The 17950-nt window shown below is 37.0% G+C and overlaps 1 protein-coding gene across 1 annotated transcript; it reads left to right on the top strand.

The window, feature by feature from the left end:
• The first annotated feature begins 4948 nt into the window (after positions 1-4948).
• On the top strand, positions 4949-6939 carry LOC121997999 (3-ketoacyl-CoA synthase 6-like). The gene is made up of 2 exons (XM_042552709.1): positions 4949-5926; positions 5989-6939. Exons 1-2 carry the CDS (start codon positions 5210-5212, stop codon positions 6760-6762), a joined length of 1491 nt encoding a protein of 496 aa, XP_042408643.1. The 5' UTR covers positions 4949-5209; the 3' UTR covers positions 6763-6939.
• Positions 6940-17950: the final 11011 nt, after the last annotated feature.

Raw genomic sequence — 17950 nt, 5'->3', positions numbered from 1 at the left:
CTAGCTAGTCCACCCAAGAAATCCGGTGGTAAATATATTTGGAAGTACGGATTAAACAAAAATTCAACAAGTTTTGACCATAGATAAGTTCCTAAATATTTAAATAACATTTCGTAATTTTAAAATTAATTTGACTAAAAAATAAATAAATCTATTTTTTTTTCAATCAAATCAATTTAATTCTGTTTTGACTAAAATCAGCGTTTATATTCATTTAGTTCACCTAGCACTATTGATTATAAATATACTATTAAATATCAATTTAATTTAATATAACTAGAGTAATAATTTTTTAATCCGAATTAATTTTTTAAATATATTCATATTTTAAAAATTACTATTCTCAATCAAATTTATATTTATTATTATTTTTACAATAGAAATAACTAGATGAATATATAGGAATTGATTTAATATCATTTCAAGGTCTCTAAGTTTATCAGTCAGTTTTGATCAAAATCGACTGATGAATATTTTCAAACACACAAAGAAATCAATTTGATTGGGAAAAAAAAATCAATCATATTTTTTCAAATCAAATTGATTTGAAGACGAGGGCAAAATTGGAGGTAGGTACGTGATTTAATAACTTTAAAATACATAATTTGAATATTTAAAAAATTTATCTAAGAATTTGATAAAAAGCTAAAAAAATTCAAAGAGACTCTACATTAATTACTTAATTACAACATGAATAACAATGAGAAACTCAACTCAGCTCTGCTATTTGTATTTGTGCTCCAGAGTTATAGCGTAACAGCAATGATGTTCACTCAATATCTCATGTTCAATTTTTAATTATGATATATTTATAGAAATTATTTTTTCTAAATAAAATTTACTAATAAAAAATGTTAGATTTTTAGATCGTAAATACTTTTTAATTTATTTTGATATATTTTTTATGGTAGTTGGCAAATTTTGTAGGCTGATACAAATGACATTCAAATAAACGGTTTTGTCTCTTCTGATTTTATTTTTAGCTCGGAAATAGCAGCCAAGTCGCTTGGGTTGTTGGCATTCCCAGTTTTTTTCTGGTAGTTAACCCGAATTACCGAAATCTTTACGGGGAAAAAGTTATAATAATCGTAACGCTCCGTTTTATCTACGTCACCAATTGCACGTTTTTTTGCTTCTTTTATTTATTCGAAGGTCGCTCCTTTTCCCTAAAATACAGCAAACTAATTAAGAAGAGTTATGCAACGAACAACGCGTTCATGATGTGATGTTCGGTTCTGCTCTGTTCCTCTTAGTAATCAATTTCTGCCCTTTTAATTTATTATTACAAGGCGACCGCTAATACATTTTACTTTTTAAAATTATCCTATTTTCGACTTGTCATAGTAATTGCTATTACACTATAAATATTTCAATTTTAATCAACACAAATAAACTGTGTTATCAGGACAGATGGGCGTTCATACCCCCCTATATATATATATATATATATATAAGTTATATTGTATTATTTTTAATTCTATTTACTTATTTTTATCAAAAGCTTGGAAGTTGCGAAGGAAACGGCGCAACCAAGATTTTTTCTCTTTGATGATTACTGTACAACGCTTTCTTTTTCATTGAATGATAAACTCATCGACGGTGTTTTCACTAGATTTTTTCATCGAACAAGAAAACTGAGGACCTAAGGTAATTTTCTTCTCCAAATTAAACTTCTTCTTCGGTCTCACATGCCCAGGTTGTTTGGCGGGCCGAGATTTATCTATGTTTATTACGTTTCATTCTACTTGTTATTTTCCACAAATATAAAATAAATTGTGCTATATATATATATACATATATATATATATATATATATATATATATAACTTTCTAACCTAATCCATCACCAAACCTGTAGATATATGTATATAAAAAAATCATAGTTTTGTAATCAATCCCACTAGAACAATAACTTTTTTTAAAATCTTAGGTTAAGTCATTACCTCTATTCTGTTTTGTCTAATTATCTTCAAACAAATGTGTTTTCAATTTCCTATAACTATAATTTTGTTTATTGGTGGTGGATAGATGTTTCTCTTTCTCTAATATACACTATCATTTTTTTCTATATATTTATGACTTTTTCTTTCCTTGTTAGTGTATTTGTATGTATTGTTTATAATCATATAATACTTTTAGACCCATATAAGTTTATATCAATCTGAAATACGTAGAAATTTTAAATTCTCTAGACATCCATTTAGAATTTTTACTTTTTTTTTTTTTGAGATCTTTAACAAGCTTAAATTTTGCAAACAAACAAGATTCACAAATTTCAATTTTATTAGTTTATGCCAATATAACAAGTTTGACCGCCCATGTAATAATCTTGATCAAAATTACTATATACATCGATTTTATTATTTTTCATATTCATATAAAGGGTCCTCTTTTCCTTTTCTTTTTTTTTTTAATTAATAAGATCCTTTAAAATCTAGGGCCGACTGCTTAAGAGTATGCAGGTAAGAATGCACATAATATTTTATATAGGTAAGAATGCACATAATATTTTATATAGGTAAGAATGCACATAATATTTTATATAGGTAAGAATGCACATAATATTTTATATTTATATATATATATATATATATATATATATATAACAAAAGGGCACCCATGAATGTGAAGATTAAGAGTGTGCAAGTTAAATTTCAAATATATATATATATATATATAACAAAAGGGCACCCATGAATGTGAAGATTAAGGGTGTGCAAGTTAAATTTCAAATATAGAGAAATGATATCCTGTACATTTTTATCATGCTGATACCTTGCACATCTGTTCAGTGCGCATACTCCTGGGTGATCCTCACATGTCCGAGCGCTTGAGAACCCTCTCGGGCATCTCGATTCTTAAAAGTGAATCAGGATGCCTGAAAGTGCTCCCAAGCCTCGGACATGTGAGGATTTGCCCAGGAGTGTGCATCAAACGGGTGTGCAGGATAAAATCCCTCTATATATATATATATATATATATATATATATATATATATATGAAAGGGGAGTCCATGGCAAGGGTGTGCAGACTAAAATTTCTAATATAGATAAATGATGTCATGTACATCCTTATCCTGCACACTCATAATTTGGGTATCCGAAAGTGCTTCCGGGCGCATATATATAAAATAAATTGATACCTTACAAATTCGTTCGGTGCACACTCTTGGATGACCCTCACATGTCCGAGCTCCTGGGAACCCTCATGGGTCATGATTTTCAAAAGTGAATCGGGATGACCGAAAGTGCTTCTGGGTCTCGGACATGTGAGGGTCATCCAAAAATGTGCACCAAACGAGTGTGTAGGATAAAACCCCTTTCTCTATATATGAAAGTATTAATCTGTACATTCTTACTATGCACACTTCTGAGCACTCTTTACAAGTTCAAGCACCCGAATGCCCGCTTGGGCATCTCGATTCTCAAAAAATGAATCAAGATATTTGAAAATACTCCTGAGTATAACGATCATGCATCTATAAGTGTACAAGATAAAGATAAAATATATAGGATATCATTTCTCTTTTTATATATATATATAGAGAGAGATTAACTCTTTTAATGTTATATTGCAGTACTTTAAAAAGACGTGAATCCTTAACTACCCCAACAACATCAAAAATAAACATAGTTTTAGAAAATAAATGATGCAAATATCTTTGTATATATATATATATATGGAAAAAAATATCTACTTTACTATTCCAATAAAAAAATGTCATTTTTGATATTTTTCAAATTGAAAAAATGATAATTAGTACATGTGAGTATGAATTGTACAAAAATAATTGTTTTTTTTTAAATTAAGTGTATATATTTATTACTAATTATTATTAAAATGTATATGGCATAAATCGATAACTTACACGACGTGAAGCAGCAGCACGGTAGAAATATTAATCGGGCCATATCCGACATAGTTCCACAGGAGCTAAATTATTGGCATGGCCTAGCAAATGTGGCTTGGCATCATTTGCTAGGCCATACAGGCAATTCCAAGGTCGGCATGGGTCCAAAGTCAGGTGAAGTCACAATATGTAAAAATATAAAACTAAATGCTCCTTTTTGTCTGCAATGATTGTGATAGTGATTGCATTTTGCATTTGGATTCTAATTTCATGGGTTTGGAGCGAAGTCAATGACTCTGTTTTCTGTCATTTCATGGGTTTGGAGCGAAGTCAATGACTCTGTTTTCTGTACTTCTTTAGGGTCTTAATGACGATCGTAACACCGTCTCTAAAGAAGTATGACGAAGACTTATTATTATTATTATTATTATTATTATAATAGGTGTGTGATAACTGATTACTATTTATTAGGCCAACTTTTCTTTTTTATTTATATCATCCTACAAAATTTTGTCATTAAAAAATATTTAGACAGTGTTCTAACCTGTTAAAATAAACTCTTTTCTATTTTTTTAATTATTATTAAGGATATTTAAATAATATCATATTTTATAAATTAACTATATTATTTTCTATCTATTTTTATATTTAATTTTTAACAATAATGTCTCTATATTAATGATTAATTATATTTTTAAAATAACATATATATTGATCAAAGATTCATTTTCTAACTGTCAGATTCTCATCATTAAAATTTACCAAAAATGTTTTACCGCACCGTAACCTTGGCTTCGACCAACTCTTTACTGCATAACGAGGTATTGGAGGGTGAGGCAAGTTTGGCCGGGCATCCATCCAGTTGAATTAATTAATCAAAATAGAAGGCTCAAGGCCGAGAAAAGCTAAAGGATTCGCTGCTTTTCAACCACAAAAGGAAACTGAATTTACTCTGCCTTATCTCAGGTTTCTGTTCCGCCTGCTGTCACTCACTGCTCACCAACAAACCACAAACGGTGTACAGTCTCTTCCACGGGCGATAAAGCAGCGAAGTAGCACGATCCGATGCGTTGGTCGGTTTCGCTCGATGTGAATCCCAACCCCCAACTCCCTACTCCCCCCTGCGAACTTTGTGACCGATCAATAAATGAAGTGATGCCAATCGATGGATGCAGCTACCCTTGGCCTGGTTGCTCCACAGCTCAGGTGGCCCTCGGCATTTATGCTCTGCTTCTTCCCAACTAACGCCATTAATATTGCTGCGGTCAGCGTCGCGTCCATCGTGACCTCTTTAAATCCTCGCCAGCGATCCCGACACCGTCGCACGCCCAGTCTAAATTGCACTAGCAGCAGGGCAGAATGCCGATGGCGCCGTTGCCGCAGTTCTCCAGCTCCGTCAAGCTCAAGTACGTCAAACTCGGCTATCAGTACCTGGTGAACAACTTCTTGTCGCTCTTACTGTTGCCGGTGATGGCCGCTGTGTCGTTGGAGCTGGTCCACCGGGGACCCGGGGAGATGGTGGAGCTATGGGAGTCCCTCCGCGTCGACCTCATCCACGTCATGTGCTACCTCTTCGCGATCGTGTTCGTGTCCACCGTGTACTTCATGTCGCGCCCTCGGCCGGTGTACCTGGTGGACTACGCCTGCTTCAAGCCGCCGGCGACGTGCCGCGTGCCCTTCTCGACGTTCATGGAGCACGCGCGGCTGATCTACCCGAACGAGAAGAGCGTGCGGTTCCAAATGCGGATCCTGGAGCGGTCGGGGCTGGGCGAGGAGACGTGCCTGCCGCCGGCCAACCACTACCTCCCGCCCAAGCCTACCATGGAGGCATCGCGCGACGAGGCCCAGCTGGTCATCTTCTCCGCCATCGACGACCTGGTCCGGAAGACGGGCCTAAAGCCCAAGGACATCGACATCCTTATCGTCAACTGCAGCCTCTTCTCGCCCACGCCTTCTCTTTCCGCCATGATCATCAACAAGTACAAGCTCCGCAGCAACATCCGGAGCTTTAACCTCTCCGGAATGGGCTGCAGCGCCGGCCTCATATCCATCGACCTCGCCCGCGACCTCTTACAGGTCCGTTGCTTATTGATTGTGGTACTTCAACGAATTAGTTAATTAATATGATAGAATTGCAGGCACATCCAAGCTCAAAGGCTCTGGTCATCTCCACCGAGATCATCACGCCCAACTTCTACCCTGGCAACGAACGGGCGATGCTGCTTCCCAACTGCCTGTTCCGCATGGGCGCCGCCGCGATCCTACTGTCAAACCGACGCCGCGACGCGCGACGAGCCAAGTACCGGCTGGTGCACGTGCTGCGCACGCACAAGGGCGCCGAAGACCGCGCGTACCGGTGCGTGTACCAGGAGGAGGACTCCGAGGGTAACTCCGGCATCAACCTCTCCAAGGATTTGATGTCCATCGCCGGCGACGCCCTGAAGTCCAACATCACCACCCTCGGCCCGCTGGTGCTGCCCATGTCGGAGCAGCTCCTCTTCTTCCTGACGCTGGTGGGGAGGAAGGTGATCAACCCCAAGTGGAAGCCCTACATCCCGGACTTCAAGCAGGCGTTCGAGCACTTCTGCATCCACGCCGGCGGGAGGGCGGTGATCGACGAGCTGCAGAAGAACTTGGACCTGTCGGCGGAGCACGTGGAGGCGTCCCGGATGACGCTGCACCGGTTCGGCAACACATCCAGCAGCTCGCTGTGGTACGAGCTCAACTACATCGAGTCCAAGGGGAGGATGCGGCGCGGTGACCGCCTGTGGCAGATAGCCTTCGGCAGCGGATTCAAGTGCAACAGCGCGGTGTGGAAGTGCATGCGCACCGTGAAGACGCCGGTGGACGGGCCCTGGGCTAACTGCATCCACCGATACCCGGTCCACATCCCCGAGGTGGTCAAGCTCTGATCCCATTAGCCGCGCCGTCACCGTCACCATCACCATGTACTACTTAATAAAACGCAACTGAAACCACCCTGTCCAGTATCCACAATCGCTTACAAACAACAGCAAGATTGTCGTCTATCTGGATGCTATACAAGTTCTGATAGCATTCATTTTAAAATATCTTATTAGTTTTTCTTATTAAGTATGCATATTTTGATTTTATTATATTAGGTATTTTATTTATCACTTCACAGGTGCTTTTGACTTTATTTTGCACGATGCCTACCTGAAGCCACTTTATGGAAATTAGCAGTGTTCTTATTCCAATCTGTCAGCCACTTGGCCTTTGATCTTTGCATCCAAAGGATTTTCCTCCTGCAATTCTTTTTCACCGAGTAACTAAAGCATTGAAGGGCGTCAATGTACTATGATATCATGCGACCTGCTGTCCTTAATCCTTGATCAGACTCGTCACCCTAGTCAGTGCTCTTGATGTGACCCGCAATCCTTATCATGATCAGATTCGTCAGCCAGTCTTGTTGCACAGTGCGAACATCCAAAACTTTGTTGTATCATTGAAAATTTGAAATGACTCTTTCGTAATTCTTATAAATATTAGAATTTCATTTATAAAAGTGCACCTTTAAACCCATCCACTAATTCCTTACCCTCACGCAATCCTCGTCGTCAGACGCCTTCGACGTTAACGCCGCCCCCACATGCTTGTTGTCGCAAGCCACCATGCCCATCTCACTCATCTATTAGAGTATTCATGCTCGTTGGAACTCTTCGAAAACTGGTTCATTAACATATCGGTATCATATAAAAATAAAAATATTTATATATCTTTTTACTATTAAAAAAAAATTTCTTAGCAATTCTTCCATACATAAATCCTATATTTTCTCACAAATTATTATTATATACTGATACGGATATATCTTGATTGCAAAATAGAAATTAAGAGAGGGAGGAAAGACAATTTGATCATTCTACTATTGAGGGCTTAAAAAGACTTCGTGAGTTGGGGAGAGGGAGGTTTTTTTCTTCGTTTAGCTCCGCTGCCAGCCCCCTGACGCGAGGCTCCTCGCCAACACCGGCCACCAACCGCCACTCCTCTTCTCCTCCTCGCACCACCAACACGAACAAGGAGTGCTTCGTGGGTTCATTTGTGGGGCTTCGTCGCTGCCACCACTGGACCGGCATTGTCGCCTCCGAGCGTCTCTCACCGCCGGTTGCCACCTCCTCCTTTCTCCTCGCCGACGCTAGCTCCCCCTCCTATTCCTCATCCGCCCATCTTCTTCTCCTCCGCGACGTCGCCGCCGGACAGACTTGCCGTCAACATCGCCTTCCTCTTGACGCCATGGCCGCCGTCACTTCCCTCTCCACGCCAGCGACACAGATGCCACCCAAGAGCACTGCGGCCGCCTCCCTCTCTCGCCAGCTACCACGTCTCTCTTCCCCCTCCTCCTCCTTCTCCTTCTCCTTTGAAGAGCAACCTCAAGAAGCCAATCAGAATGACAGAACAGCAGCAGGAGGAGGAAGAGGAGGATGTGATGATGAGGGATGGAAGAAGGAAAGTTAGCTGGCTTGATGTCCATGGGAGAGACTTTGCTCATGTTCAAGTGTTCCATTCAAGTGTGTTGGAGGAAGCTGAATTTGCAGTGGGAGGGAAGTCCTGCATTTGCAACATTCAGTGATGGGGGTTGTCGCTCTAGGGGCTCTGTGCCAATCCGACCTTTGAGCCGTACAATCTTAGCACCAATCTAGCTTGTGTGTTATGTTTCGATCTCTGCGTCTATCTGGTTGGTATGTTGGATGTAATGATTTACGAGTTGCGGCCTTCATGCCGTTAATTATTATATCTCGATCTACGTGTCATTATCACATCTCGGCCTAATGGTCTATCTAGGCCTGCGTGTTGTTGTCACATCTTGACCTATATGTCGATGTCCCATCCCGATTTGTGTGCTTGGTGTCTAATCTTCTTATGATTGTTATTTCTCGGTCTACGTGTCGATATTTTATCTCGCCTTACGTGTCGATGTTTTATTCCAACCTGCGTGTCGATGTTTTAGCCCGACCTGAGTGCCGAGGTCGCATCTGGTTTCGTGCCACCACTTCCCGCTCCATGACGCATTCGGCTCTGCTTCATTAGATCCAACTCTTCATCCGACTTATCCATCTCCTCTTCCGGGTCACGACAACTCGACCAGCGTCTCATCCGAGGGCACCCCTTGGTCTAGGGTACGTTTTCGTACTCACCCCTCATTTTATCTCATGATTATATTATTAGTCTGTTACTCATATATTTGTTGGATCTGTCTCGAACTTCGGGGTACCAGAGACCGGGACAACCCGATCGCTCGTTGCAGGTAGCGTTAACCAAAAGACTTTTGACGACTTGGTCAACACAGAAATCATCTCAACTTACCTCTCCCCCGACCCCCTCTGGGACATTACGACTCGATCAACATTTCATTCACCTCATCTGATGATCCATCTAACTCAGATTTTGAACAAGATCGTGTACTATTTTATTATTTTTAAAAAATTAAACTAAAAACAAATAGTTGAGAGAGCTCCTCCCGCTATGAGAAGGAGCTGCTTCCTTGAGCCACCTTAGTAATGAGAGTTCTCAAAAGTTTTAATTGTGGATGCTCTTGTGCCTTTGTCTGGAGATGGATGACGATGCAAAGAGAAAAGAACCGACGGCTCCGATCTTAATGACGTGGATTGGCTAAGCCAAGAGCGGATCAATTGGGATGGACTTAATTTAATATAATAAAGTTTATATCACATAGTTTACTAAGTGACCAGACAATAAGATGTTTCACATCATAAACCTGAGCTTTAGGACATCTCTAATAATTAAATTATTTCATAATTTTTTTTTAAATTTTTAATATGTCACATCAATATCATATAAAAATAAAAATATCTATTACTCTCTGCACAATCAAAAAAACCTCCATACAATTTTTTATAAGTCTTACCTTACAAATCACATATCTTTATTTATTATTTTTTCATTTAGTTTTTCTATATAATTTAATTAACTTATGAATTTTAATTTAATTATAGTCATTTTTATTTTTTTAATTTATCAAATATATTTATTTTCAAAAAAAAGATGAATAATTTAACTATTATATAAAATATTTAATGATTTTAAAAAGTAAACATGTAATATTATTTTTTTAATGATTAATCTCAATCTTTAAGAGAAGAAAGTAGGTTTGAAAAATTAAATCGGCTCTTAAACTAAAAATCTTAAAGTTTATCTTCATATTCATTAGAGTTTTTTTTGTTGAATTTTTTAACTTTATAATTCTTTTAAAAAATTTGCATTGGAGATGTTCTTGGAAGACATGCCTGAAAGTAAGTGTTGCAATTTAATTCCTATTTATCAAAATCAAATAAAAATTAAATTAATTTATACAATTTAAAGAAATGGGCGTACATAAAAAAAAATCAAGGAAATCAAATAATCAATCAACCCTCAGTAGCACAGTGGAAAATCAAATCAATCAGCAACATAGTTGTTAATGATGGGGATCCATGGACCAATCAACAACATAGTGATTCAGGATGGGGATTCATGGGGTCAAACCTGAGCTAGCAAGATTGCATCCTTTCCGTGCATCAATTTCACGATCAAACGGAGCAAGATAATCCGATTAAGCAACTCAAAATATAAAATCCATCTCACTAGAAGAACCGCAATCATCGGAGCATGTAGCCAACAAATGCAAATTTCAAAATAAAAAACCAAAATCATTTTTCCCAAATCCCAATTGAAAAAAGGTAAATCTAAACCAAGAAAACCTCGCACAAACTAAGCAACCGCGCACAACAAACTCGCACAAACCTAAGGCTACTGCCGAGCAGCTGTCGATGCTTTGGTCCCGCGCAACCAACTTGCACAAAACCAAGGCAGTGGTCGCGGCAGCGGTTGTACGAGTTGGTCGCGCGCACGGCGAAAGCATCGGTCACGACTCGACGGCGACCTTGGTTTTATGCGAGTTGGTAGTGCGTTCGGCCGCGACTTGATCTCGCCGGCGGACACGGCAGGTGCCGCGGGAGACGGGAGGTGATCTCAATCGCCATCAGGCTGCGGACGACTGAGAAGAGAAGGAAAAAAAGATATTAGGGTTTACCTGAGATTGGAGATTCGTGTCCGACATCGCTTTACTTGGAGAGAAATAAGCAAAAAGAGAAAAGAGAAGGAAAAAAAAAACAGAAAGAGATTTGAGTTTATCGGAGATTAGAGATTCGCACGTCCATCTTCTCGGAGACAAGATATACAAAAACTAGAAAGAAGAATACGTGAATGAATTAATCCGTCCTTTCAAAGACAATTTTTTTTTTTTTTCGACTAGATTTTGGGCTGGGCTATATCCCAGGATAGCCCTAGTGTAAGCCCGTCTTTGCAACACCAAGAATACAACACCCTCATTCAAAAAGAAAAAGGTTGGAGAAATGGAGTTTCAAATGGTTAAATACGAGGGAGTTGCTACCATAGCACCGAGATATTGGAGTCAGAACAGGCGAAACATATTGAAATTGATTGAAATCAGTTTTTCATGGTTGATTAAAAAATTCAGTTTTTCATGAACGGGCGAAACATATTGAAATCGATTGTCACATTACTCGTCATCATCTTCAGATTGACATCATCACATTGTCTTTTGTTCCTTCAAAACTACAGATTGTTGATATATTTACCAAGGCTCATTCCACTTCGTTCTTCCGATTTTTATTTGGCAAACTCATAATGCTTCTTGCTGTAGCATCGTGAGTTTGAGGGGATGTTAGATTATATAATTTATATAATATAATCTATTACAATTATTTGATTATAGCCTTGAGGACAATTTAATCTTTTACCTTTTCAGTTTAGGGTTTAGATTTAATTTTTTACCTTTTCAGTTTAGAGTTTAGAGTTTAGAGTTTAGAGTTTAGATTTTTTTTTCTTATAATTAACTATATAAAAGTAATAATTAACTATATAAAGGTCTTGTACTCTTTATTTCTTAATCAATTTTGGATTCAATAATATAGTTAGTTTTCCTTTCTCTTAATTTCTACACTTCCCACTTCATGAGAAGTGCTTTTCGTACCTCCTCTGACACGCCCTTCCCTGGTCCCACCTCAAATTTTAGAGTTGCTTACGCTTATACCTTTATTCGTTTTCCTTTTTTTTTTTAGTTTTGTTATTTTTTTTATTGATTTTGTTTTTTTAACCCGTTTTTTTTTATTTTTATCAATTTTATTTTTATTTTAAAATAATTTTTTTATTATATGTTTGTAATCTTTTATTTATTTTTAGTTGTAGATTTTAGGAATTATTATTTATAAAAATTTTAAAAAATATAAAAATATGGATCAAAATAAAAATTATATATATGAAACTAACAATTAATAGTAAACACATTTATAGCTTAGGAAAAAATATTTTTTTCAAATGAAGAGTACATGTACTAATACATAAAAAAATACACAAAAATATATAAAAATAGAAATTTTAATCAATATTATCTCTAAATTCTACTCCTGACGTGTTTGGTAATGTACCTATTACTTCGTACAACAAATGAACATGTGTCCTATAATGAGTGACCAATCCTTTAGCTTCGTACGATGAATGTTGCCACCACCACGTTAGAATGGGTGGTACAGGGTAATGAGGGTGTAAGAAAACTTGTACGAAGTGATTGCCAACATGGGCATGTGTCAAGGGTTAAATGGGGGTAATTTAAGTGTCGAAATAGTGAAGTGATTGCCAACATGGGCATGTGTCAAGGGTTGGATGGGGATAATTTAAGTGTCAAATTAGGAAACATAATTTAAAGGAAGGGAGAGATTCTGACATAAGTTAAAAATTATATAAAATTAAAAATTATAAAAAAAATTGATAAAAATAATAAACAAAATTAATTTAAAAATAAAACTAAATAAAATTTTTTAAAAAATATAAGTATTGATAAAAAATAATAAATAAAATTGATTAAAAATAAAATAAATAAATATTAAATAAAATTTTGAAAAAATACAAGGAAGAAAGAGGGGTGTAAATGTTGTTTGAAGAGGGGGGAGCAATTTACCCACCTCATATACAATATACAAGGATAGATAATAGCTAGCATGGTAATTGACCTGACAGTTTCTTTAGAGCATCCACAATGGTTAGGAATATTTCTCCAAAGTATTTGTCGTCCCCACTACCTCATCACTTTTCTAATATTCTACTATTCAAATATCTTAAATCTCACAATTAAATATCTCACAAATCAAATATTTATGGGTCAAATATCCATTCTTAAATTTCCTCAATTCCACAATCAAATATCTCACCAATCAAATATTTATGGGTGCCACGATCATTTATTAACTTAAAAATACGATAAAAGATATACAAATTTAAGAAAAATACTACTTCATATGAATATAAATATTTTATAACTTTGAAATTAAAATACAGAAGTACAAACCATATTAAATTAATAAAACACATAACCATAAACTATAATTGATAAAATAAACAAGGAGCGGATAAAATAAACCATATAAATTAACTACATGTTTAATTTTTTCTTCAACTACTCACAAATCTCTATATGATTTTGAAGTTGTTCATCTGTCATGCCTCGTGCGTTCATTACGATAGTTGATGTACTTGGATGAGTTGATCCACTTTCTTATTGTTATTATACTCTTCCAAATGTGTCATTGATTGTTGCATAGCCTAATCCAATTCATCAATTAAGTCAACTCTTTCTTTGCATTTCCTCTTTGCTGCCTTCTGTCCCATTGGACGAGATCGGATTTCTCTATCATCTAGATCAACAGTTGTGTTAGGATTAGAAGAGTCAGTATCTGCATCTGATGATTCTGATGTTCTTGCTTTCTTTGTAACCCGTCGCTCTGAGGATTGAGGAGCATACATTGGATTATCTTTCATGATTCTCCACACATGTTCATATTGAAAAGTAGTTTTAAAAGTACTCTTGTATTATTTATGAGCTCGCACCATCAAATCCTCGTTACTCTATCCGCTTGGTCGATCATTATACCATTTATTGTAGATTCCATTATATCTATTTACGATCTTTTTTAGCGAAGTCCAATGTGATTTTGCTTTCTATGCAATTCTCTTTTTAGCTCCCTTATCTTAATTGATATTATAGTATGCCACCACTCGTTTCCAAAAAGACTCACTCTTTTCGATATTACTAACTAATAAATCTTCACTCATAATTGTGTCGGCCACTGCAAGGAATTTATCATCTGCTACTGTCTATACTGTTCGCTTGCTACGATCTTCATCTGATTCGTTGTCCATCTCTGATGCTTGATTGAGAATAATATCGTCGGGCCCTATTTCGGATGAGAATGGAGGAAATTGTGAATTAAGGATTGCATAAGGAATTTTTGTACCTTTATCACTGTTAGTTGCATCAACACTAACTCTTCTCGATTCATTTGATTGAATTTCCAGTGATTAAAGTGGATTAATTCTATAAAATGGAGCTTGCATGAAATATTGACTACTCTGCCAATATTATGGAGGATATGTATAAAACGAAGCTCGATGGTTGCCATTCAAAGAATTTGGATAACTTTAAAAATTATGGCAATTTACCAAAGGGCGCATGTAGAGATTTAAATTTATCAAAAGGTGTACGCTCAGGGGCGGACACACGTTGAATTTTGGGGGGCCCTGGCCCCCCCTTCTGACTTTTGTTTTTAATATATATATTAATGCACATTGAGTTTTGGAGGGCCCCTGGCCCCTCCCAAATTTTTATTTTTAGTATATATATTATATATTATACAAATAGTATACAATTATAAAACAAATACGAAGAAAGCCCTATCATAACTCATTATCTTCTCTGTGAAGAAAACCCTAGCACAACTCATTGTCTTCTCTGCCAGGCTCCAGACTGCCTTCATTACAAGTTGTGCTCTCTTCCAATCTTGAGTCTTCCTATCTCATATTCTCAACCCACGATTAAGGTAAATGATCTTATTTATTTGTTTCTTCATTTGATATTTTGATATCGTTTTCTTTGTTTTTTCATAAAAAATGGGGTTTGATTTCATTTTTGTTTTTTGCCGTTTCTATTTGACTATCTGTTGAAGTCTTGAGAATAGGTAGAAAATATTTGTGTGTGAAATTTATTGTTTAGATTTGACATTAATTTTGTTTATTTCACTCTCTTCTTGATTTCCAGTTAGCTTTATTTTTGGATTTCTAATATGGGCAAATTAATTCTCATATTATTTGTTGTTTTTAATAAATTATTGATAAAATCAAAGGTTTATAGATTATTTTTCAAACTTGGGTAAATCTTTTTTGTAGATGAAAAAGTCACAACCAATTGATGCATTCTTCAAAAGAAAGAATGATGAAATTCGAGCATCTCAATCAAATCCAACTACAAATATTGATCATTTGAATTTTGAAAGTCGTCTTGCTAAATCTTTAAGAGTTGAAATCAATGAGAGATTTGATATTCAATCATTAAAGCGTGATCCAGGATTGCGACCACATATATGGGAGTACCCCATTGACAAGCGTGATGAAGTTAGAAGAGCTTATATTAAAGCTGGTCCATATCAATATATGCTTTCAAAGTATCCGAAGTCTGGAAAAAAACATCTTCGCAGTTTTCAGGTATCGTGGTTTAAGTTATTCCCATCTTGGTTGGAATATTCTCCTATTGCAGATGCTGCATTTTGCTTACCATGTTATCTATTCCATAATCGAGATAGACCTTCTGGATTAGATGCATTTACTATTAATGGGTTTCATTCATGGAAGAAGGTAAGAGATGGGAAAAATTGTGCATTTTTGGCACATATTGGAAAAGATCTCACTTCACCTCATCGAAATGCTGAGAATGTAGGACCGTTGGGCCGGCTAGAAGGGTTGGTAAATAACCTGTCAATTAAAAACAGACAACCCTTTCTCGAACGATTAAGCTAACACTTGTAAAATGAATTAAGCAGATAAATAAAAGCATAAAAGAAAAGACGAGGCACCAGATGTTTACTTGGTTACAACCGATGTGGTTGTTAATCTGAGGAAGATTAAGCTCAAAAACTCCTTTAGGCGGAGAAGTCTCTTACAGCGTTTAGGCACAGAAAATAGAAGCTTAACTACAACTAAAGCACACAAGTGTTTGGAAATAGAATGATCGTGATTGTTGAAAAGCTTCTGGACCAAGGCTATATTTATAGCCTTGGTCGGGGCGCCTGGAAGGGTTCCGGGCGCCCTGGGGGGGATAAAATTTATCCCCCAACGGTTGGATCGAGTCAAAGCTCGATCCTGTGAAAAAGTCACTTCCGGGCGCCCCGGACAGTTCCGGGCGCCCCGGAGCCAAAAGTCAACCCAGTTGACTTTTGGTCCGTGCTCTCTTCTCCGGTTCAGCTCGCCTCTGGTCCGGGTCTTTCTGCTCCGGCTCCGCTTGCTTGGGTGATCTCTGACATCCGGAATAGGGCTCACCCGAACCCATCTTCCGGTCTTCTCGAGCGTGCTTCCCTCCGGCTTCTCGTCCCTCAGAATTGTCGCGTGTCCCTTCTCGTCCACCAGCGTACTCATCCGCAGACTTCGTCCCTCGGTCGCACCCCGTGCCGACCTTCGCGCTAGCTGCGTCTCTTGCTCCCCGAGCAATCTTCCGCTCCGGCTTTCGTACCTCGGAACCACTGCGCGCACTTCCTTCTCGTCCACCGGTGTACTCTTCCGCAGCACCTCGTCCCTTGGACGCACAGCGTGCCGTCTTTCTCGCTAGCCGCGTCTTCCGCTCGAGTACATGTGCTCCTAAGCTCCTGCACACTTAGACACAAGGTTAGAAACAACGCAGGACCTAACTTAACTTGTTGATCACACCAAAACAACCTTGGGGTTCCAACAATCTCCCCCTTTTTGGTGTGATCAACTCAAGTTAAGCTAGGGTCAAAAATAGATATGAAATTAAACAATTTATTGCAATAATGTGCAACAAGATAGAAAAAATTAAATTTCAAAATTTTTTAATTTTCAATTTGTACCTCCCCCTAGACTTATACTTTCTTTCTCACCCTTTGATCACAATAAAATGGGGTATAAAATTCTAGGGGTTTAAAGACTTAGAAAATTTTGAAAAGTTATCTGTTAAAATATTTCTAAGTCAACAATAGCTTTTTGAAAAGTTTCTAAGTTAAAAAAAACTTTCTAAGCCCAAAAAGACTTTTATGCAAGAAAATTTAAACATTAAAAAAAATTTCTATGCATTTATTTATTTATTTAGTTCTTAATTCTATTTATCATAAAGTTTTAAATTTCCATTTTAACTTATCATAATTTCTTAAATCAATCTTTTTCAGATTTAAAACCGCAAGTATTAAACATGTAAAAATTTGTATCATGTTAATTTCTATTTTTTGAATTTCAATTTCATAGAAATATTCAGATGACATAGATTTTAACTTGATAAAATTTTTCGACAATATAAAAAATTCTTTCGGCAATGTGCAAAATTCGTTTGAAAGAATATTTTATAATTTGCAAGAATTTTTTAACAATAAGAGTTTGCAGGAATCTATTAATAATAGATTTCTTAATCTGAAAATTTTGTTTGATGAATCAATTTCTAATTCACAAAACTTTTTCAGCAAAGTAATTTGTAATTCGAAATTTTTAGATCCGGAAAAAGTTTTCGATAATATTTCTAAGTTGCATAATTCTTTCGAAAAAATATTTTGTAATTTGCAACAATTATTCGACCGAAGATTTTCTAATCCGAAAAGTTCTTTCGATAATTCAAATTTTGGTTCGCAAAAATCTTCAGGTAATTTGATTAATTGAACCAGTTGTTCAGAGGGTAGAGGCTATACCTTACTTACCTCATCGGCCGTTGGTTCTCCCCCTGTTGAATTAATTTCTTCCGAAGATTCTCCCCCTTCATCGATCTCAGGATGCACTTCGGCTATTGGGGCTGTCTTGGTAATTTCTTCCGTCTCGGATTCTTCTGATAACGGCTCGATGTCTATTGAGGAGACGACTTCAACCGGTTCTTCATAGAGCATTAAGAACTTTTCCCAAAGTTCTTTCGCGCTTTTGTACTCTCCGACTCTGTCAAAATCTTTAGTTGGTATTGCGCTTAGAATGTGAAACTCTGCCCGAGCATTTGCCATGGACTCTTCACGTTGCTTCTCGTTC

The sequence above is a fragment of the Zingiber officinale genome, chromosome 6A (assembly GCF_018446385.1).
Source record: "Zingiber officinale cultivar Zhangliang chromosome 6A, Zo_v1.1, whole genome shotgun sequence".
NCBI lineage: Eukaryota > Viridiplantae > Streptophyta > Magnoliopsida > Zingiberales > Zingiberaceae > Zingiber > Zingiber officinale.
Note: the sequence above shows the minus strand (reverse complement) of the source record. Positions and strands in the feature narration are given on the sequence as shown.